This window comes from Clarias gariepinus, chromosome 26 (genome assembly GCF_024256425.1).
Source record: "Clarias gariepinus isolate MV-2021 ecotype Netherlands chromosome 26, CGAR_prim_01v2, whole genome shotgun sequence".
NCBI lineage: Eukaryota > Metazoa > Chordata > Actinopteri > Siluriformes > Clariidae > Clarias > Clarias gariepinus.
Genome location: NC_071125.1, coordinates 17,042,831 through 17,065,233, shown reverse-complemented (window position 1 = coordinate 17,065,233; position 22,403 = coordinate 17,042,831). Strand labels below are relative to the sequence as shown.

The window sequence follows — 22,403 nt, the reverse complement described above, 5'->3', positions numbered from 1 at the left end:
GTACGCTGTAGTAATCGCAATGGCAATATAATATCTGTTTAATATATTGCAGTACAGAGTATTATAATATATTAAACAGATTTTTATGTGTCAGTGGAGATATTGTGGGTTCTATTTCATTCTATTGAGTCTATTATTAAACTTTTTCCCAACCAGATGACTTTTTTTTACATGTAAACCATCATCTCTCTACATTCCATCTGCATTCATGCTTTTGAAGCATTAATATTCATTCCACCATGGTATAAGGAATGTAAGCTTATATGTCAACCATCTTTCTAAAATGGCACACACATCATATCTGCAGTTAAACAACAACTTTGGTCTGGCCTATAAACAGATAAATTCTCACTTGTGGAGCTGTAGCTGCAGTCTCTATGGGCCTTGGCTACCTTTCTGACAACCATCACGCAGCGTGTAGTGACAAGCGATGCAGAAACTGACATTAAAGCCCCGAGAGCACTCACTCACCCACAGCTTGGAGAACGCAGAGAAAACATCAGAGAACATGAAAATGTCACGCTGAGAGGGCACAGGGACTCGTATTCACAAACCTCGGGGCATCTTACTGCACCGCAGATCTTAAGCCATGTGAAATAAAAGTCATGCACTACTGTCTGTAACAATTCACTTCAACAAACAGCATCATCTTTACCCTTCACTATGTTTTCATCCGTCTGTTCCTCCACAGTCTAAATAAAGGCACAATACGTTATTTACTGGATAAGAGAACAGTGGAAAATTTGCCACAATTTTCTCACAGTATGGGTGGATCTATGGCTTGGGTTTTCTGCCACCTCCCAAAAACATGCCAGTGTGGGGATTGGCGATTGAATTTTTTTATTTTTTTTTGTGTGTGTGTGTGTTTACGTATGGTGCCCTGCGTGGGTATATTTTGACCTCAAATCCAGCGTTTTGGGGATAGACACTAGATCCACCACAGCCCTGACCAGAATAAAACAGTTAATTAAGAGAAATTAATGAAAGCAAGTTACTGAGAAAAGTTTAAGAAATATTAATTAATATTAATTTACTCTTCCTAATGTTACTGTTTCTATAGTGTGCTTTTAGAGAGTGTGTGTGAATGTGTGTGTGACAGAGAAAGAAAGAATGGGAAAGAGCTGAAGGAATGACTGTTATATGAGTCATGCTATAATTTGGGGTACCTTTCATGTCTATTAATGATGATTACACCAATGAGCCATAAAAAGGTGACATCAACAAAGAATGGTGACAGGATCGTGGGCACCCAAGGCTCACTCATGCCCACCCAGACCAAAGGCCAGTCCATCCGGTCAGAAAAGGTAACGCAGCACAAACTGTCCAAAATAAATCACTGTCACTATAGACCACCACACATGAAACCCAGCAGGTAAAGAGTGCAAGGACACCGACCCGGCTTCAAAAATAGATCCCAGTTGAATAAAGTAACCATCGGATGCGCTGGACAAACAAGTCTAAAACCTGTCGATGGAATGACCTGATGTGTCGACCCAGAGAAAATAAAAAAGTCTATCTCTTATATATATTTCTCTCTTTTTGGACAAATTATTTAATGTATTTAAATGAGAAAATCTATAAAAATTATATTATTATACAATAATGATTGTTGTTAACGTTCATGGGTTTGGGTAAATACTTTAAAAATCAAGACACTGTCAATAAAAAAAAAATTATAACACGCTTTCCATTTATAGGCAAAACAATGTTTTTAAAGAACCTTTTCAGAATAAATAGGATCATCATCAGTGAACATACAAAAGAATGGATGGTCCTGCCATACAGGGAGGAATGAAAAAGAAAAAGATGCGGCCTCTTCGTACTGTAGCTCCTCGAGGCACAGACACGAGCAATTTAAGCAATTACTGCATGTCACCTTCAGTGTTCACTGCAGAGCAAGTAGATCTGAATAGCTTCTAGTAGACTATTCTTACGACATTTTAGATGTTTATCGTATTAATTTTAAAGGAAATAAAAAATAAACTGAATATAAAAATGATTACTGCTAGTAGACGCACACATATCCATAGACCTGCGTTGACTCGCGGTTGAGTGTGGACCTTTCCAACATGGCGGAAGTTTTGGCGTCGCGCTCTAATGAAATACTGCCGGTGGAGGCGCGTCTGCCGAATAAACTGCGTTCCGGGTCGTGGTGTTGCCATAGTTACCGGACGCGACCACGCTTTCCTGTTAACAAATTCACGTAGATTAACGGGTGTATTTTTGTTTTGTTTGTTTGTTTAGATGCTAAAGCGAAGCTAGCTCATTCTACAACAGAACGACCGAGATGAGCTCTCAGAGGTACGCTGGAGAGTTACGTGTTTTTTTTTTTTTTTAATAGCATTTGTTTAAACTAACAGTTAACCCGGAAACAACCTGTACAGTTGTGTTGTGTGATTAATGAATAGTGTTAAATAAACCTACTATATATATATATACTATAAATATATATATATTTAATTGCACTTCAGTAACACATATATTAGACTATACAGTGTTAAAATAGACCCTACCATGTTCGTAAAAAAAAAAAAAAAAAAAAAAAGGTTAATTAGGCCTAACACTTTAAATGTTAAACCTACAGTTCTGGTCAAGGGTAAAATTAAACATGCAATGTCGTATTGTTTATTATAAAACATTATTACCGTTCTGTTAATACAACACATTTACTCTTCAAATATTTCCTGCAACTATTTACAGTATGTCTTCTTTTTACAGACGGAAACAAGTTATGGTCCAGCGATCATCAGTTCATTATAAACGTCCAGCCAAATCAGTCAGAGGCTCTGAAAACTATTTAGAGAAGTAAGTCACAGGTGTAAACTAGCAGTTGCTGAGGTATTGTGTGTAACTAAGTTATAGATAGCTTCAGTCCACCAGGTCATTTTAAAATGCTACTGACAGATATTAGTCCTTCCATCTAAAATCAATAGTTTGGTTTAAAATAAACAAACAAAGAAAAGTCAAATGTATATACTATAGAATGAAGATAACCAAATATATGACTTTGTTTTATTTTGAATGGGATTAGGATGCCACCAGAGATCACTGAGAAGATCATTTCATATTTGGATCCAGGATCTCTCTTCTGCCTTGGCTTCGTCAACAAGCATTTCCATGAGCTGACTGAAAACAGGTACGTTTAGATTCTACCCTAAGTAGACAAATGTGGGGATCATTAGCTTTAGTTTTGCAGTGTTAGGATTAATAGCCTGCACCTACTGTACACTAAAGCCCAATCCCAATTCCATTTTTTACCCCTTTCCCTACCCCTCGCCCCTTGAAACGAAGTGGAAAGGGGAAGGGTTAAAATATTTTCCCTAGGTAATGGGACACCACTACAACACTGTTATACGTCATCATACGTATCCGTTCATTTACATGTACACATATGGCCGTAAGCAAAACAAACAATGCGTTATCAAATGCTCGGCAAACTGCCTTGCTACTGAACTTTTATATTTGTTTGTAGCATGCAGTAAAGTGTATATGACATAAAAATATATTTTTGTAATATTGTGCAATCGGTGCTATCCGCTAGCAAACTTTAGCGTTTTTTTTGCAAACGTTTCTTTACAGAACATCACCATGAACACAAACACAAGACTAAAATTAATATACATATAATGAAAACTTGTCATAAAAATCCTTATTAATGGCAAAAATTAGTTACATTTATGGGTCTGCTTGCTCGAGTGAGCAGCCATCTTAAAAAATTTCGCTTAGCCCTTCGTTTAAAGTGAGGTCCCGAAAAATCTTTGTTTGGAGGGCTATCTGGCCCTTCCTCTTCCCCCTACCCCTCCAACCAAAAGAGAAATGAGACACCCCTACCCCTTCACGTGAACGTAGGGCTAAGTGTAGGGGTAAGGGGTAGAATTGGGATTGGGCTTAAGAAAACGAAAAAAAAAAGGTTTCATGACATAATGCAGAGCTATAATAGAAGTGATGTTAAAATAGATAAAATATATGCCAATTAGGCAGCACGGTTAGGCAGCACGGTGCTATAGTGGTTAGCACTGTCACCTTGCACCACCAGGGTCCGTGTACGATTCCCGTCTCTGTGTGCATGAAGTTTGCATGTTCTCCCCGTGCTTGGTGGGTTTCCTCTGGGTCCTCCGGTTTCCTCCCACAGTCCAAAGACGTGTGTGTGTGTGTGTGTGTGTGCCCTGCGATGGATTGGCACCATGTTCAGGGTGTACTCTGTCTCGTGCCCTCGTGATCCCAGGATAGGCTCCAGGCCCCAGGTGACCCTGAATGCAGGATAAAGCGGTATAGATGATGAGTGAGTAAGTGTATGCAAGAATGTCAGAATAAAATGAAAACTGTTGTCATGTGCTTGCAGTAAATTCTACATGTCAACCCTACAGACATCATAGGGGTCTATGATAGCACTATGATATCAGCTCGATGACAAAATGACTAAAATGTCATCGCCATCGCTCTAATGTTTTATTAGCGCTGATGTTTGGTGGTCATAACATGCTCAAAAAAACGATGGAAATCGACACACAGGTTGTAATCTGCTGTGTTAAGACGCCTCGCCTATGATTCTTCACAGAAGTTTTTGCTGCATAGCTAATACAACCATGCATGTATATATGTATGTCAAACTCAGTACATTCTTAGATCTCATTGAGCTGAACAATTTTACTATGCATGTCGTGGGCTCAACTAAACACAAAGTCATTTATTTAAGGTCGTTTGCAAAACGTACACAATAGATACACAGTGGACACACATTACAGTACATTACACACACATCCTACACACACACACACACACACACACACACACACACTACATGCAAACAAACTACACCCATACATACTACACGCACACAAACTACACACACAAACTACACACACATAAAACACACACACACACACACACACACACACACACACACACACATTACACACACACACACATTACACACACATTACACACAAACATTCTTAACACACACACACACACACACACACACACACACACTACACACCAAAAAAACGTGACGATGCGTCCAGGGCTTTTAATATGTCTAAACGTGCTCAAAGGGCACATAGGTTGTGTGGTATATCTGGGTGGCAATGGCATGGGTGTTTGGGCGCATTCATCATTGCATGGAACTATATATTTTTTATTTTTTTATTTTTTATTTTTATAAGGATACATTTACTCGACACAGACATAACATTATGAGCATTGACAGATGGCCTATGCCACCAGCAACTGATGACAGGATCATGGACACCCAATGCTCACAAATGCCTGCAAGAACCAAAGGGCAGCTCATCCAGTTTGATCCCAGAGAAAAGCCAATGCAGCACAAATCAGATAAAAACAGTCAATGCTGGCCACCATAGACAGGCACCAAAACACCCAGTGCACCACAGCCCTCCAATAGATCTGATAGATCACCCATAGCCAGACAAAGTCTAATCCATGGATGCCCCACACATTTACCACATGCACACACCAGAGGCCCTAACCTAAGGGGCCGGACCCAACCAGTGGAAAAATGGCAACCTGAAACCTATATGGAATTAATTTTAATAGTTTTAATGTTATGGCTGTACAATGTACATATAGTCTTGTAAAATTAACTTGTTAAAAATTTAGTGTCCTAATGTTGACCAAATCTATTTGGTTGTTTAATAAAATTTTGTAACATTGACAGTCAACTAGATTTTAAAGGCTGCTTCAAACATTATCATATACATTACATTTAGCCCTTTAAAGTTTGGAAAGACAGGCCTGGGAGATGGGATGATAAATCTTGCTAAAAGAAATTGATTCTGTTTGTCCAAGGTGGCTGCCCTTGTAATAATACTGATAGTCATACTGTGTCCTAAACCACATCAGCTAATCTGTGTATGACCTCGCTAGAGAACCAGATGTACTGTAGGTTAAAGCAGATATAGAAAAATATTGTGGGGCGAGATAGACTTCTATTTCTTCATAACACTGTTGGAGGTAAAAGTCTTGGAGCTCCAGAACTAAAGAAGCATCTGATATCAAACCTGCCTTGGTTCACTAAACAGGATTTGGAATAAAGAGAACATTTTATTAATGTGATTTTATCCCTAACCATTCATTAAGTGCAGATCAGAAGGGGTTAAGTAAATGCATGCCAATTTTAGACACACAAAGGAGCTTTTAAACCCAATTATCTGTCACTCCTAATAATGAACTGTCTATCCCCAGCGCCATGTGGTATCGCTTTTACACCTGGCAGCGAGCAAAAACGAAGACATCCAGGCTAATAAAGGATGTGACAGATGGAGTGGACATGGCCAGCATTCGGGAAAAGCCTGGGGGATACTGGAGGAGAGTTTTCTTTAAAGAACTGACCCGTCATAATGAAAGCTGGGAGAGAAAACTAAAATCCAGTCATTCTTACACTGGACTGCCAATTCGAACAGCTGAAGTCCTCAGGTGAGCAATGAAAATAGACATTCATCATGAACTTTTTTGCTTTTTTTTTTTTTTTTTTTTTTGCTTGTTTGTTCTGTGTCCCTCCCAGCCCCCCAGTTGTACTAAAATTAGATTTGTCTTCTGTTATGGCCTTATGTTCAGATCGGGTCAGAGCTACCCATTTAATAGCTTTAGTGTCATCAATTTAAAATATTTTAGAGATTACTTTATGCTGAGAGCAAGATAATAAAATTAAAACAGTTGATGTAAAAGTGAAAATGATCGGTGATTCTCTCTCTTGTTTTCTTTTATCTTTATCTGATCTATAATGATCACCGAACACAGACAGAGACTCTACGTACAACTTTGTGTCAATCACACTCTTATACTGATGAGCAAGATAGAAAATTCTGTATGTAGGATATTTAATTATACAATTGTATTACTACAGAATCTTAAAGGATAGCATCCACAAGCAATCCCGCAAGGCATTGCTAAGTAGTGAACGCTGAAGGGTTGAGATGTTAGCCAAACATGCCAGAGTCATTCAGCACATTTGCTAATTGGCTCAGTCTAATTAGAATAAATCTCAGGAGCGATCATGTGGCTCACACATGGTCGACTCTGTTTTGTTTTCTGACAGCAAAAATGCCGCTTCTCCAAAAGCCCAAGCCATGTTAAAAGTCTCTGAGGTTCAGACTGTGGTTTCATCTCTCTGCTAATTAGTCTAAGATTTGTGTGTTTTGTGAAGTATCAAGATCCTCATCCTGACAGAGCAGATCCACAGTAGATGTGTCTGCTGTCTTGTTTTAGTTTTGTATCAGAGAGTAGTATCTGTGAAGCATAGAGATACAGAGATTGATTAAAAAAACAGCATAAATCACAGCTGTGTTTAATAGTGTAAGTAAAAGCATTTCCACATGCACAATGCGACAAGAACCCTCAGGATCGGAACTAAAAAGCTGCGTGGCCATAAGCAAACCGTTTGTAGTGAGACAAATCAGGAAAAAAACTTTAGATTGCTGGGATGTATAAAGCTTTGACTTAAAAAAAGGTCTTGGAGCGATCTAATGAGTCCATCTTGACTTTATTCCAGAGCAATAGGTGCACCAGTGTAAGAAGGGAAACAAACAAACTCATCATGCATATTGCCCACTGTACAAGCCTCTGGAGGCAGTGTTATGATCTGGGGTTGCTTCAGTTGGTCAAATCTAGGCTCAGGAATCTTATGTGGCAATAAAATTATGTCAGATGAATGATAATCTTATCACATTAAAGGATTTTTTTTTCCTTCAAAGAAATGTAAAGGAAGAGCTTTAGCCTCTTAAAAGAGACTCATTCCAAAAATTATAAATAATTTCTTTTCATAGAAAATTTCACCTAGGTTTTAATCTGTTTATGAAGAATTCACCACAAATTTACTCTTAACATTGACAATAATTAAAACGAATGCATTAATCCAGACCTTGTAGCCAAAACTATTGTCATAAGCAAAAAGCACTCTAATAAACAAAATAATATAGCTATGTATCTTACTGTAGAGACAAAACTTGACAGTGTACAGTGCAATATGTAATGTATAATGTATCATGCAATAAGGTTCATAAGGACGCCTGGTATCTTCAGATTTATTCATTGTTCCTTTAAAGGCCACATCTCAGCTCCTTCCTCCACCCATTTGGGAAAGCAAGGAACCAAAGCACACCGGACGATCCTTGCCGCTGTTTTAACCTCTGATTAGAGCTGCCGAGTCACTCGATTTCTCAACCCTGAGGTCTTGTGCAGTGCAGAGGGAGTGAAAGTAATTGTTCTACCACTACGCAGGTTTTGTCAAATCGTGGAAATAAATTGCCTGGCTCTGTCCTCGTGCCCAGACAAATCCCTGTCGGCTCGCTGGGTTTACAGAGGCACAGAAGGATGAGATTTAGCTCCGTAATAATAGTCTCCACTCTCTCCGAGACACAAACAACAGCTATTAAACCTCTACGGGATTCAGCACTTCTGCCTTCGTTTCTTTCACTCTGATTGATGTCATCGGGTGCCACTGCATCACATTAGCTATTTCCTCAACTTCCTGCCTTGATTTAGACCTCAGCAAGTGGCTTTCTTTGGAAGTGGTCTTAATTTGCTTAATATACCATAGAAAAAAATGATGGTAAGGTTATTGAAAGAATAGTTTTGTTTTAAGCAAACTATTGAATGTGCATAATTCTATGTTTCTTCAGTTTTTACTCAAGTAGCCAAGACACATTTTGTACATTTTTAAACTACAGTAAAAACACAATTTCCTCTATGAAATTTCTGTCTGTGTTTATGATTACTCTGGTTCTGGGTGTATTTATTTTCCACGGTGTCATCAGGGGTTTTGATGTCAAGTGGGAGATCACAGTGAAGGAACCAAGTGGACGTGAGAACAGGATTCAAGCTACCGACGTGTTCTTTGGTGACGCATCTATGGTGGTTCGGTGGAACTCTGGAAACTGGCCAAATCTTTATAAACTAGTTACACTAGAGGTACTTGGAGTGAGGCTTGTGCCAATTAAGTGTCCAATCACATGCAGGTAAGAACTTTTAAAGACCAAAAATGAAATTAGCACAAGTTTATAGATAAACCATGAATACATGTAGATAAACCATGCTTTGTGACTGAAATGTGCATCTCGTCCTGGATATACAAGACTAATATTGCTAATGACAAAGAAAAGTTATAGTTTAAGCATGGAGGAGATTGCATGCCTAAATCATGATGCGGGCATCAAACTATTCACTTTAAAAGGTTAACCATTAAAGGTATGATTTAATTGGGTAATACACTGTACTTTAGAATATGATACCTGTTGATAGATGTTATAGACCATAAGGTGTTCTGATGCTGAGGATGGAGAAAGAGGTTATCCTAGATTGACAGATTGATTGATTTTTTTTTTTAATATATATATATAGCTTTTGTGTCTTATTGAATGTCTTGGGTGGATTCCCAGTCAATGCCCCTAACCTAGCCACTGGGTGCAGAGCATCCTTAGTACTTGTCTTAAGCCCAGATAAAAATGAAAAGGTAAAGTTAGAAAAGGCATCTAACATAAAACATGTGCCAAAATAAATGTGCAGATTGACTCATCTGCTGTGGCAGCCACTTAACAGGAAAAACAACAACAAAAGCAACTTTAGTACCTTTTTAATAAAAATATTAAACTTATTAAATATTAAAATTGAACACAACTTTTTGTAGATGCTTGGGCCAAGTTCTTGTTGCCTTTTCAGGATTTAGTTTTACTGGCCACCCTCTGTAGTAAAAACGTGGGCGCTCATACATTAAGTAGGTTAAGACAATCACTTGTTGCCCACTTATTCTCTGCTTCACAGAACATACTCTTGCTTGTTTTTTTTTTTTTTTTTATGTAAGCATGGTGTTATTGAGCCACACAATGTTTTTTGTTGATGAGGGTGATAATGTATGCTCTAATGCTTCAGGATAATGATAATCATGATGATGATTATTGTTGCAGACCAGGTTGGAAATCCCTCTTAGGTAAAGTGGTGGTGAAGAAGAATGGTGGGAAATTGTGTGCTTCAGACAGGCTCATCTCTTTGATGTACTATGGCAATGGTGTCACTGTGGGGGTTTGGCAGGTATGTTCATGTATGACCTCTGACCTCTTACCTCATCTTACTGATCTGTATTTCTACAGCCAAAGTTTAGGAAACATAAACTAGTGTTATGGACTGAAAATCAGTTTAACAAATGGGACGATGGGTGTTTTTTGTATAAGGGGCATTCAAGTCAAATGTTTTGATTGTGCTGATAAAATGTCATAACAAAAAAACAGTTATGAGAGAAAACACTAACTTTATTTCTCTACATAATTTCCTGCTACACTAATGCACTTTATCCCAGCATTTCACTAGTGCTTGGATACCATTAAGGTAGTTTTCTACCTCAAAGTTTTCTCAGTTTGCAGGAGCCATGATTAGACTGCCTGCCTCATTTATGAAACGCTGACCTCCCAGGAACTCCTTTAATCACTCAAATATGTAAAAAAAAAAGGCTTGGAGCGAGGTCAGGACTGTATAGGGGATGTGGAAATAACTTCCATCCAAGTTCCTACTGTATAATGTGCAAGTGGAGTCCATGAATGATTGTTTGTACAGTTTCCACTTCTGCAAAAATAGTGATATATTATCTGGCGATTTTCGAAGATCAGTTCCACTCACTGACTGTTCATGGGATTGAGTAAAGTACAGTCTAAACCGCCTTGGCTGGGATCATCATTCATAAACACAGGGCCCCTTTTTTAAAACATTTGCACTATTCAATGTTTTACTGCAGCTAAGCGTCTCACCTCTCGCATTTACAGTACCTTGCACATGTTCTTGTCTGTGCAAGCCAGATAAACAGTCTACACCTTAAAGTCTTAGGCAAAACAAATGGTCTTTAAATGAATGTTCTTTGAACACACACTACCAACCAAATCCATTAAATCTGAGTCTATATTCTAGTAGTGATTATTTTAACTTTAGAGGTTTCTTAGATTGGATCAGAATCAAGAAAACACTTTAGCATAAAGACACTAATAAAAATGTATGCCAGTGCAAAACAAGGTTAAGCAGGATGCAAAAGCACTTAAAATGTTTACTGAGCAATAGAAAGTGCAGACAATCCAATACAGAGTTCAAGAGTGTGGTCAGACATGCAGAAGGTCAGGCGGTGTCCAAAAGGGTTATTAAGGAACATTAAGGAAAACATAACAAAGAGTCAAAATGCCAGAATATCAGTAAAAATGAGGTTTAGGAAAGTTGGAGTATTTACTTCACTAAGTTCTTGGTGTGGGGTGAGTGCTTAATTAGATGGGTACTGAGTAAGGACATGTATCTGTAATCAGAACATGTGAGTTCTGGGAATAGCAATTCAGAGCTAAGACAAGTTGTTAATCAAACAGTGTGGACTGAAAAGTCCCACACAGACCAAAACAAAAAAAAAACAGTGAAAAAAACATGATACAAACTGCCATGACGCATTTAAAATTTAAGACTGTCATGCAAAGCGACCAACGGCGTATAACACAACCACAAACGCAACACAATATAAAAAATCTGAGATATTGTTCAGAACTATAAGAAGTCTGAGATTTTGAGTACTTACTTATTTTATTTCTCTGTTAAGTTTATTGTCATCCAAATGCCTAAATAACTGTCATGTGATTTTTTTTAATCACCGTTAATTTTATTAGCTTGTGTTATGTAGGGAAGTGACATTTTTAACGGGAAAACATTTGGCAGCAGGTGTTGTAGCATGACTTGTTTTCTTGTGGATAATTTTTGTCTTTACATTTCTATTGTACTACACTGAAGGGCATTAGGGACTTAGTGGTAGGATTCTCGTCTGCCTTGTGGATACATCAATACCCACCCAATGCCCAAACCCCAGCCACTGGATGCAGTGCCGATCCCAAGCACGGGTAAAATAGGAGGGTGGTGTCAGGAAGGGCATCTGTCATAAAACCAGCGCCAAGTTGTGTGCAGATCTGTTGGTCCGCTCCTGCGACCCTTCAACACATTGTTAAAGTATCTTTGGTATATTTTCATTGCAATTCTGTTGCATTTTTTTTTCCCAGAAGGAACAGGAAATCGCATTTGTCTTAATGAACTTACATTATCACAGACTTGTGGAAAGACATATTTTTGGCTCTTCCACAACGTAAGTATTGTTTTATTACGTTCCTTGAATGAATTACAGATATTGTGTCTCATTCTTGTCAAGTGTTGTCACAGTATGGAGCATAAATAACTGAGTAAGAGTGGGACTAAATGGATTAGTTGCATGCCAACGCCACCTTCTGGTGATCCTTAATATTGTCACTGCATGAACCAAACATAGACACAAAGGTTTAGATGACCCATCTTACTTATAGATTTTACATTTTACCCTGGTGTTGGTTTAAATCAATTCTAATTTACTCCAGATGTTGGTTTTGGATTATCCATCTAACTTAATTTACAGTTGAAGTTTAGGATATTTTTTATATTTTATTTCAGGCGTAGTTTTTAACTATCCCTCAAATGTAACTCAAACGTCTTTTTAAATGTCCTTTTAATTTAATTCACTCATAGTTATGGTGCTGTTTATCCTTATTGCTGACTTTAGATGTAGATTTTGGATTGTCTTTCTTATTTAATATTTTTGTGGTTTGGAATAATTAATCCAGATGTAAGTTTTGGTTAATTCTTATTTTTTTATCCAGATATAGTTTCAATTTATTCCAGATGAAGGTTGTGAGTTTATTCTCTAATTTACCAAAGATGTCAGTTTTTGATTATATACCTTTTAGATTTATCTCAGATGTAGTTTTGGACTATCCCCTTAAATTTACACCGGTTTATAATGTGGGTTTTGTATAATCTCAGAGTCTCGTCTATTCCAAAGCACCCATTTGGAGTAAATGTAAATAATTTAGTATTTAGACCAGAAGTAGGCTTGGATTTACCCTTATTAAATACACATTCAGTAAGGTAAGGATCAATCTATAATAATAGAGGTCTGTTTCAGAATATTTATGTACTGTACTGAGATATTCAATTAAATCCATATTAAAAATTGAGATTAACATCTTACGTTTAGTACAAATAACTAACTGTGTTTTTGGTTTTTCACAGTCAAATTTGGATTTAGGTCTGCATTCACCCCGACTATCTCTCTTTTATACTGTTTCTGTTTCTCAGTTCATATGAGCCAACAGACTATCAAGCCCCTTTTGATGACATTGATCCTGATTATGGTTTGCATCAGTACAGTATGCACCTTGAGCTGCACAACGCAGTAGAAAGCATTGCATCAATTAGGTTTACCCAGCTGTTTTGCAGGAAAGGTACAGTTTAAATAGTTACATTATTCTTGCATTATTTACCATAAAATTGGGATGTCTTACCTTTATGAAAAATTAAAGCAGTTTCTTGCTTTGCTTGCTTTTAACTATGCAGTAATTTACTGTGCAGTATTACTGCTGACTCTTACTTGCATGGGCAGTAGAGTGTGCTAGAGAGCTAACTTTAATCAAACAACAAGATGAACAACCACATGCACTGTCTGACGAAAATCTAAACATGGATTGTATATTAAAACAATCAAGACCAATAATCTGTTTTAAAATAACAGATTCTTGTATAATACAGTGGTACTTTGCTTCTTTTTTTTTATATGATGAATCCAATTAAATTAAATCATTTTTTAGTTCTGAAATTGGATTTTGGACTCTACTGTATTACAGGATTTGTTTGTGCTTCACAGATCAGATTGTTGATGGTTACATCCCTTTGCAAGTTATCAGTAAAGAAAAAAGATCAGGATACATAAGTCTGCCTGATAAAATCAGCCTGCCTTGGAGGACTGAAGCAATACAGGGGCACATTAAGGTAATAAGAAATTGTATGTTAACACATTATTTTAATGCAGTAGTGTTTTTATTTAGTTTCTTCTTCTTCTTCTTATTATTATTATTATTATTGACAATTGTTATATTTCTATCCACATTTAGTATTGAATAATCTCAGAATTAAAAAGGACATTTTGGATTAGATTGTCCCAAATCTATTTAAATTTAAATTTAAATTTTAAATGTCTTAATCTATTTTAATGAATTGTGATCCAAGTAATCCAAATTAATCGAGGTTCAAAGTATGATCGTCCTTCTTTTGTGATATGGATTAACTTTAGCCACTTTCTTAACATAATTCAGATTAAGGTTCCAACAATTCTCCTAATTTAATCTACAATTTAATTCAATTACACAAATGGCATAGTCCTTAGATTCCTCATTTTTGTAAACAAAAAAATTCAGAGCACAGAAAGCTTAGTGTCAGTGAATTAATTGGCCCAACTTTTGATGTAATAAAACTACAAACAATCTATTTCACAAAATTAATATCACCACTTACATTATGAAAACAAATTGTATTAACAATTGTTAGCAATTATTACTAGCTTGGTTTTTTTTTTTGGCAAATTTTTTTTGCTACCAATTTTATAATTTTTGTGCTTTCTTATGATTTGTGAAGCTCCGCATTCAACTTTAATATTTAATTTACAAGTAAAAGATTTGCCAACATGAGCATATGTAGTTGCCATTTTTGTGTAAGCATGGTTTAATTAGAAGCTGTATAAATTAAAGGTATGTGGAAAAGTTAGGTGTTTTTTTATCTTACTGTAGTATTAGGCAAATACAACCTCAGGTGAACCACAATGTATAATGTTTTTCACCTTGCAATTATTTATTTATAACAAAAATTAAGGTAAAAAAACTAGACATGTGGGCAATACTATACTAAAACCATTCAGTATCTTGTAGATCCACCTTTAGGAGGAATAATTCAAAGTAAGACTTTTCTGTATGATCATCAGTATCTCGCATCGCTGTGGATAAGTTTTGGCAAACATTGTTTTAGTTCATTAAGGTTTTTGTGCATTTGCTTATGCACAACTTTCTTAAGGTCCTGTGATAGCATTTTAACACCTTCATACTTGACAGTGTTTATGAGGTGTTTCTGCTAAAATGGTTTCTGCCAAACATGGTGCGGGCAAACAACTCCACTTATTTGTCCAAAGGAAGTTTGAGAGGTCTTGTGGTTTGTTCAGATGCAGTTTTGTAAACCTCATTCTTGCCTTCATGTTTTTTTTTTAGACAGAACTGGCTTTCTCATGGCAACCCTCCCAAAAAAATCATACTTGTTCAGTCTTCTTACAATTGTGCTATGATGGACTTATAACATTTAACATGCTCAGTGAGGCATGAAGGGTCTGAGATGTAGCTCTTGTTTATTTTATTTTTTTATTTCTCTGAGCATTGCATCGTGTGATCTTGGGGTGAGCATGCTGGGACATCCACTTCTAGGAGGATTAGCAACTGTCTAGAATGCTTTCCCATTTTTTTTTTATCTGTAGAACATTGAACTCCGAATTACTTTGATGTGCAGCAACATTTGCTTCTCTAAGACCATTGCTCATTTTTTTTTTCCTCGGCATTGTGTTAACACCCACCTGAATGCTCCAGACAAACAAACTGCCAAAACTTCTGCTTCTATTAAAGCATGCACAGCTGCTGATGATCAGTTACAGTAATGGCTAAAGATTAGCAGCACCTGGCTGCAACTTTCACTCTTAAATCATGTGGAAGCAGTATGGAGTTTTTAGTATTGCCCACATGTTTATTTTTCCTTTTTGGCATGATTTTTGTTCATTTAATAATGGCATGGAAGACCAAGCCATTATTAAATGAACAATTTGTAGGTTGTAGTCTTTCGGCTGCTCTCGGCAAGGGGTCGCCACAGCACAACAACAACTTGGCACAGGTTTTACACCGGATGGTCTGAGGTTGTATTTGGCTGATACTAAGAGGGGGTACTAACGTTTACATGACTGTATGCCTTTTTTTTTATTACTTGAATGTGTAAATATTTTTCAGATCTCTCTGTTAAACTAGAAGTTCGGATTTTCTCAATTATGTACATTTTTTTTTTTTTTTTCTCAGCATTGTTGCATGATGACTCTCACTGTTCTTGCTGAAGCCCAGACCCCATTCTGGTGTTTTAGTGCTCCTGTAGCCATCAATAAATCAAACAACAGAGACATGTCGTATGACTGTAATGGAGAGATTTTCTTTATGGGATATCAGGACTCAAATGGAAAGCTGGAAATTGAACTGGAGTGGATTGAGGAAGAGAAGCGGTTTGTCATGGTTAATTTGGTCATTTTTCTTTCCATTAGCAAAGTAAATAGGTACTTCAGGAGGGACTATTAATTTTCCAATGGACACAACACATGCCACATCTGCATGTCTGGAACCTTGATCAAAATAAACATCTTCCCTAAACAGCTTTGTAATTTAAAAAAAAAAAAAAGTGATAAACATGAATCCCAATTTTGAGAATAGGAAAACTATTTCTAACAGGACTATTAGGACATTCCTGTTCCTAAGTTTCCACAAGAAAACAGTTATCGCTGGGCCATTACTGTCGTTTAGCATCATCAGCATTCCTCTTAAACGCTGATGTCTTAAGACAGTTGTTTAATGTAATAGCTCTCAGATGGAGGAGGATTTTATCGCTGACGCCACGACATGCTCACACCGTTAAAACAACATTTGGCTGTGATTAGTGATGGAAGGCAGTTTTGAGGCATAAACAACCCCTCTGGATTGGGGCGTAATGCGATTGCATTTAGTCCTCAGAGGTCAGTTCAACCTTGAAAACATGCTTTTTATCAACAGACACTGGCATTTTCATTTTCTTCAGCACATTGTTAGGAGGTGTGAAGCTATAAAATTGCTTCTGTCACAAATGTTATGACCAAAAAATTAATTAGATTGCTAGTTGGGAGAAAGCTGTGCCTGAAGGTTAACCATTCCTTATCTTTAAAATGTGTTTTGTTGCACCATCATAAACAGAGTTGGACAGTTTATATAAAACTTTTCTGCTAGAACATGACAATGCAAGGCTTCTTTCTAAAAATGAATAAATAATAATAATAAAAAAAACACTTTGGTATGATTTTCACTCTGTATTAGTCACCTGGAGACCTTGAGTAATTTTTCTTATCTGCTTATGAATTATTAGATCCTGCTGCCCTCTATACTGCAAAATGACAGAGAAAAAGTATGCACCAAACATGCAGTGTAGGATGGGTTACACAAAGTCACTTGATAAGAAAACATCATTATTATTGCATTAACATGTTGCATAACCCTGCAATAATCTGTAGCTACAGTATGTATGTACTGTAATAATTAAATATGATGGAGGCAGGTTTTATGTTTTATGTTGTTCTGAAATGTCAACAAGGCAAGTTAGTTTGTGTCAGCACTTGCACTGAACAGTCATAACATTATGACCATTATGAATGGTGAACTGTCAACTTCAGTTATAAGAGAATTTACAAATACACACGATGTGATGAGAACATTGGGACTAAACAGCTCTGTGTTCATAAGAAAGCCATTTGTTATTAAAAGTAATCAGGAAAAAAAGGCTTTAATTTGCATAAAGCGCATAGCTTAACTCCGCTGTGCAAGCCTCTGGATGCAGTGTTATGATTTGGGATTGCTTCATTATGTGTCAATAAAGTGAAGCCACATGATTACCTGAATGTACTAAATGCACAGGTTATCACTTAACACTGCAATGCAATGAAATGTCAAAAAATATGTGCATACGTACAAGTCAAGAGATTCAGGAAATATTAATATGATCACAAAATGGAGAAAATATGTGACCTCTATGACTTTATTCCTGGCATGGTTGTTGGTACCAGATCATAAATCCTCATCTTCTAAGATTTTTAACATGCAATGGTCTCTTGAGAATTGTAAAAGAATATTAATAATAATAAATCAGTTGAGTTCTGGGGGTGGAAATACCCTGTTGGTTTAAAAGAAAAACGCAGGGTAAATGGGTAGGTTTTAGCTGCCAAGAAGGATTTAACGAATTATCACCTTTTTTAGAATATTGGTTAGCAGAGAGGCATACACAGTGGATTTTGAAGTGAATAGGTTACAGCAGCAGATGACCACATTGGATTCGGCTCTGTTAGCCAAGAACAAGAATTTCAGGGTTTCAAACTGGACAAATGAAAACTGCCAATTTTTTTTTTTTTTTTTTTTTCTGACTGTCTAGATTGGATGAGTCTCTTGCACCTATGACTCCTCAGATTTTTTTTCCTGGCTGACAGGAATTAAACCTGATGTGGTCTTCTGTTGTTATAGCCTATCTACATTACAAATTTATACTGTACAGTATGTTGTGTGTTTTTAATTTAAATTTTGCTCACCATAGTCATAAAGAGTGCTTATTTGAGTTTCCTTAAACTTCCTGTCAGCTGATACCAGTTTTGTCATTATCCTCTGATATCTCTAATATAATAAATTGGTGTCCCTGAAAATTGATAAACACTTGACAATTGAGGTTGAAAAATCAACAATGATACAAAATGCATGACTCCTAAAGCCAACGTTACAAGTGCATGATGTCTACTGTAAATACCGCAATGCCATAATTCAGTATTAACTCCCCACTACCCTTTAAATATGGCCAATTCAGCATGTTTAAACAGTGGTTGTAAGAGAGACTTGCTTGCAGTACCTAACGTATAATACCAACAGTTTTTTAGCCCCATCAATAATGTACCATGAATTCACTTATTTAAATATTTATTTCTTCAGTTAAATTAACATCATTTAAAAAGTCTTGTTAGACCATTTTATAGAAGCTCTGAAATGTCTTAAAATGATGAACACTAACCAGATGTAAAGTCTAATATTTGGAACACTGCCTGTGTTTAGATCTGATTTATAGTTTTGTTTTTGCCCCCTTTTTTTTAGCTTCTGTTCAGTTTCTGTTTAAGTTAAAGGTTACACAGCTTAATTAATTACCTAAGCACAATAGGAAAAAAGTACACACATTTGGGGCAGTCTTTCTATCAATAATAAATAAAAAAAAAAACTTTCTTTTACTTATTCGGGACCTGAATTGTGAAATACAAGATCTTAAAAATATTACATCATGTTAGACGGGAAGTCTACACCCAACCCAAGTCCAATTTCCCATTTCTTTCAAATTTTTCTGGCTAAGTAAAAATGTTGCTGCAAAATCATTTGTGAAGTTCCTTGAGGAATTAGTTCCTTTCCGTTCCTCTGGTTTCCTAAATGACTCATTTAGGACAAAAATGCCAGCCATTATGCCATTTTTAGCATCTAATGCCATTTGTAATGACTAACCAGCTGAGGACTTGCTTAGAAAAACCATTGTTCATATGGTATTTAATGCTAATTGGTGTCAAAAAATCAGATATGGGTGGGTTAATGAATACCCGATGCATGGAGAGTATGAGTTTAATTATGCCATTTTCCCAATAGGTCTCTGAAAAAGCCCACAAAGACATTTTGATCACCGTTGATTATGCCTTTATATAAAATTAATGGTTAACTCATATCTGTTAGGGTAGGAGTGGAGTAATTAATTCCCTGTTCTTGTAAATGGAAATTTAACACCCTGCTAACTCATAGTAGTGGTAGTTTTTTTTTTTTTTTTTTTTTGGATAAGCACATGAGATTTATAACATACTATAAACTATATGTGTAACAATGTTAGTAAATATGCTATTGTAACAAATGGAATAAAAAATAATTATAAACTAAATAGACAAACTCTAACCTTTATTTGGCTTTAATTATGTGGGGGCCAATTCATGTGTGATTTCTCATGCTCTCAGAACCGCTTTTACAATTTGAGTCCTGGAGTATGCCTGTGCCTACAGAAAATAACCTGGTCGTTCAAAGCATTCAGGTCATCGGTCATCAGACTTCATTTTATTGCCACATAACATTGCTAAGCTTAGACATGACCAACCATAATATTAGACCTAACCAGATAACACTGCTTCCAGCAGCTTGTCCAGTGGACATAACAGGTGCTTCATTTACCCTTTTTTCAATAAAGAGTTGGACACTTTTAAACCAATTGCAGTACCTGTGAGGCTTCCTTTACCTGATACAGGCCATTAATTTGAACCTTCTAAAATTGTGAACTTTTGGCCAGGTAATGTAAAGTAGAAAAGAAATAAAGAGCATATATGGCATTTTTACTACATGTGCTTTAGAAATAAATGATACAGATTTAAATGCTATGAAAACAAAGAATGTTATATATATACTTTACCCATGAACGTACAGTAGACTTGCCTTGCAATATTATTTACCAACATTTCCACTTTGGAAAGTATTACAATAACTGTACTAGCATGCCAGCAGAGCAGCTAATATTGACTAAGCTCATAACAAAGTGGGCTCCTTTACACTTTATATATCAATATGAAATATATCAATATAAAATGTCAAATAAAAATATACTGTTTCGACACATGTATACCTACTTTTGAGATCTTACAGCACAATTACAGCAAAAAGTGTTGACCATTGCTGAAACTACAGGTTTCAGGATATTTGCGACAGCTAGGGATAGCCTCCTTTCATTTTGAATTTGTTTCCTTATGTATTAAGAGCACTTTATAGCATTTTAGCTCAGCCTCATTGACAATAACAGGTTTCCGGATATTTGCCAAAGCTGGAGATAGCCTCCTGTCATTTTGAATTTGTTCTTGTATGCATTAAGTGTACTTCATAGCATTTTACTCAGCTTTATTGACAATTTACCCTGGGGATTCAGTATGGATTCCAGCTTACCATGGATGTCTATTCTGACTAACATGGGGAATTACAGGCAGGTTGACTATGGGCGTGTCTCTGCTGCCAAGTGTTGTACTGTATTGATTTTTTAAAAACAAAGCACTGTGCCCAAAGGTGCATTTTCTGAGTCTTAAATACAGATGCACTTATGACTCCCTGGAAAGGTACTATGGTGTTAGATCATATCGAATTCTAGCTGTTTGGCTATTTAGCTTTGTTTGTAGTCAATTCAACCTCTACATGTACATGAGGACCCTCTAATTTAGACCTTCTGGAACTAGGACATTTGGGCAGCATTTGAGGTGAACCACTACCATCTTGGTTCATAAGCTTTGCCAGGTGTGATTGTTTCCGGTGCTGTGTGTAAATGAGAAAGCTGTGATTCCTGTGCAGTCTGCATGCATGCAAAAGTCATTTTTTGAACTTGCTCATAAATCCAAAATGACCAGTTAGATCATTTGCAGCTTCAGCTGGTCTTTGTTTGATCTTGCATAATAGCACGTTGTGACAAACAGTAATGGGGTTTATACCTGTAAATGCATCGCTCCTTTGACAATTACAAAAAAACATGTCTCAAGCTCAGTTGGAAAAAGAAACATTTGTTTAAAATGAGAGGTGAAACAGTATTGCATCAAGACACATTTAATCCTATTTTTCTTTTTTGAGGCACAACTCTACCTCCTTGATCTGGTACATTATATTGCTGCTCCTCAAACTCAGCACCTAATTACATTCATGGTGAAATGCAATTACTCTTAGACTCTCAATGCATGACATATTTAATTATATTCTTGTTCTACTATTTTTAATGATTAGTTGAAGTAAAAATCATTTTTGTTGGACAGGGAACATTGTGACATTTTATTTTTTGACTGAATTGCTCTTTTGTATTTTTAAATTCAGTGTCTGGTTATGTACGCTGAACCAGAAGGGCCTCATTCTGATGAATGTTCATTCTGTTACATTACCCTTTAGTTTTTTTTTTTTTTTTTGTATTTAATTTAAATTATTGTTTAATTGTAGTTATTGTTACATTTATTTAAACACTGATTTGGAATTCCATAAATTGTATCCTATCTATCTTTCTGTGTGTCTGTCTGTTTTTTTACTTAGTATGTTATTAGATTTCTTGAAGATGAGTTTTTTAGTTTACCTCTCAATGCGACTTCTCAGAGTCCTGACACCAGCTTTAACATGGTTTTCTCCACGAGGCTGATGGGTAGGCTGTTTCTTTGTTGCCAAGTCTATTTGTGCACACAGGTGTGTATGTGTGTGTGTGCGCGCGTTTTACCCACAAACATCCCCCTGTTCTCATTTATACCACTTCAGTACTGTTATTTCAATAAATAATTAATCCCATTTATAAAAAAACAAATCAGTTTAGTTTTTCTAAGTAATATCTATTATTTCAGGTGTGTCACAATATTGTTGTTGTTTTTGTAGGCGAGGCATAATATCAGAGGTTAAGAATTTAAAGTATTTTAATAATATAAAGAAACACAAACAAACTAACACAAAACTCTAAACAAAAACAAACTAAACAGAAAAAAAAACATGAATCTATGGCTCGAAACAGCAGAAAAACCAAACAGAACCAAACAAAACCACTGAACAAAACAGATGCAAGACCCAGGAACAACTCAGAAACATGGCTATTTAAAGCCAACTAATTAGCAACCTCGGTTCAGGTGAGAGGTCCCACAGGTGCACCCTGGGAAACGGAGTCCATAAACTAAAAAGTCATTAGGGATTAACTCTAGGGGT

The 22,403-nt window shown here is 36.3% G+C and overlaps 1 protein-coding gene across 2 annotated transcripts; it reads left to right on the top strand.

Annotated features, from left to right (window-relative positions):
• The first annotated feature begins 2,227 nt into the window (after positions 1–2,227).
• On the top strand, positions 2,228–16,881 carry fbxo15 (F-box protein 15). Of its 2 annotated transcripts, XM_053488192.1 has the most exons (10): positions 2,228–2,301; positions 2,719–2,805; positions 3,032–3,136; positions 6,205–6,435; positions 8,775–8,975; positions 9,921–10,044; positions 12,027–12,109; positions 13,132–13,277; positions 13,697–13,821; positions 15,933–16,881. In XM_053488192.1, the coding sequence occupies exons 1-10, from the start codon at positions 2,288–2,290 to the stop codon at positions 16,200–16,202; spliced, it is 1,386 nt and encodes a 461-aa protein (XP_053344167.1). In that variant the 5' UTR covers positions 2,228–2,287; the 3' UTR covers positions 16,203–16,881. The 2 variants fall into 2 exon arrangements, with proteins under 2 accessions (XP_053344167.1, XP_053344166.1); XM_053488191.1 differs by lacking the exon at positions 2,228–2,301 and having other exon boundaries at positions 2,702–2,805.
• The last annotated feature ends 5,522 nt before the right edge of the window (positions 16,882–22,403 follow it).

What these genes read in the sequence shown, in the direction of transcription:
- fbxo15 (XM_053488191.1), top strand. Translation starts at nt 2,702, where the DNA reads ATGTCTTCTTTTTACAGACGGAAACAAGTTATGGTCCAGCGATCATCA. An exon ending in TCTGAAAACTATTTAGAGAA is followed by an intron (nt 2,806 to 3,031) that starts GTAAGTCACAGG and finishes GAATGGGATTAG; the next exon opens with GATGCCACCAGAGATCACTG. An exon ending in TCACTGTGGGGGTTTGGCAG is followed by an intron (nt 10,045 to 12,026) that starts GTATGTTCATGT and finishes TTTTTTTCCCAG; the next exon opens with AAGGAACAGGAAATCGCATT.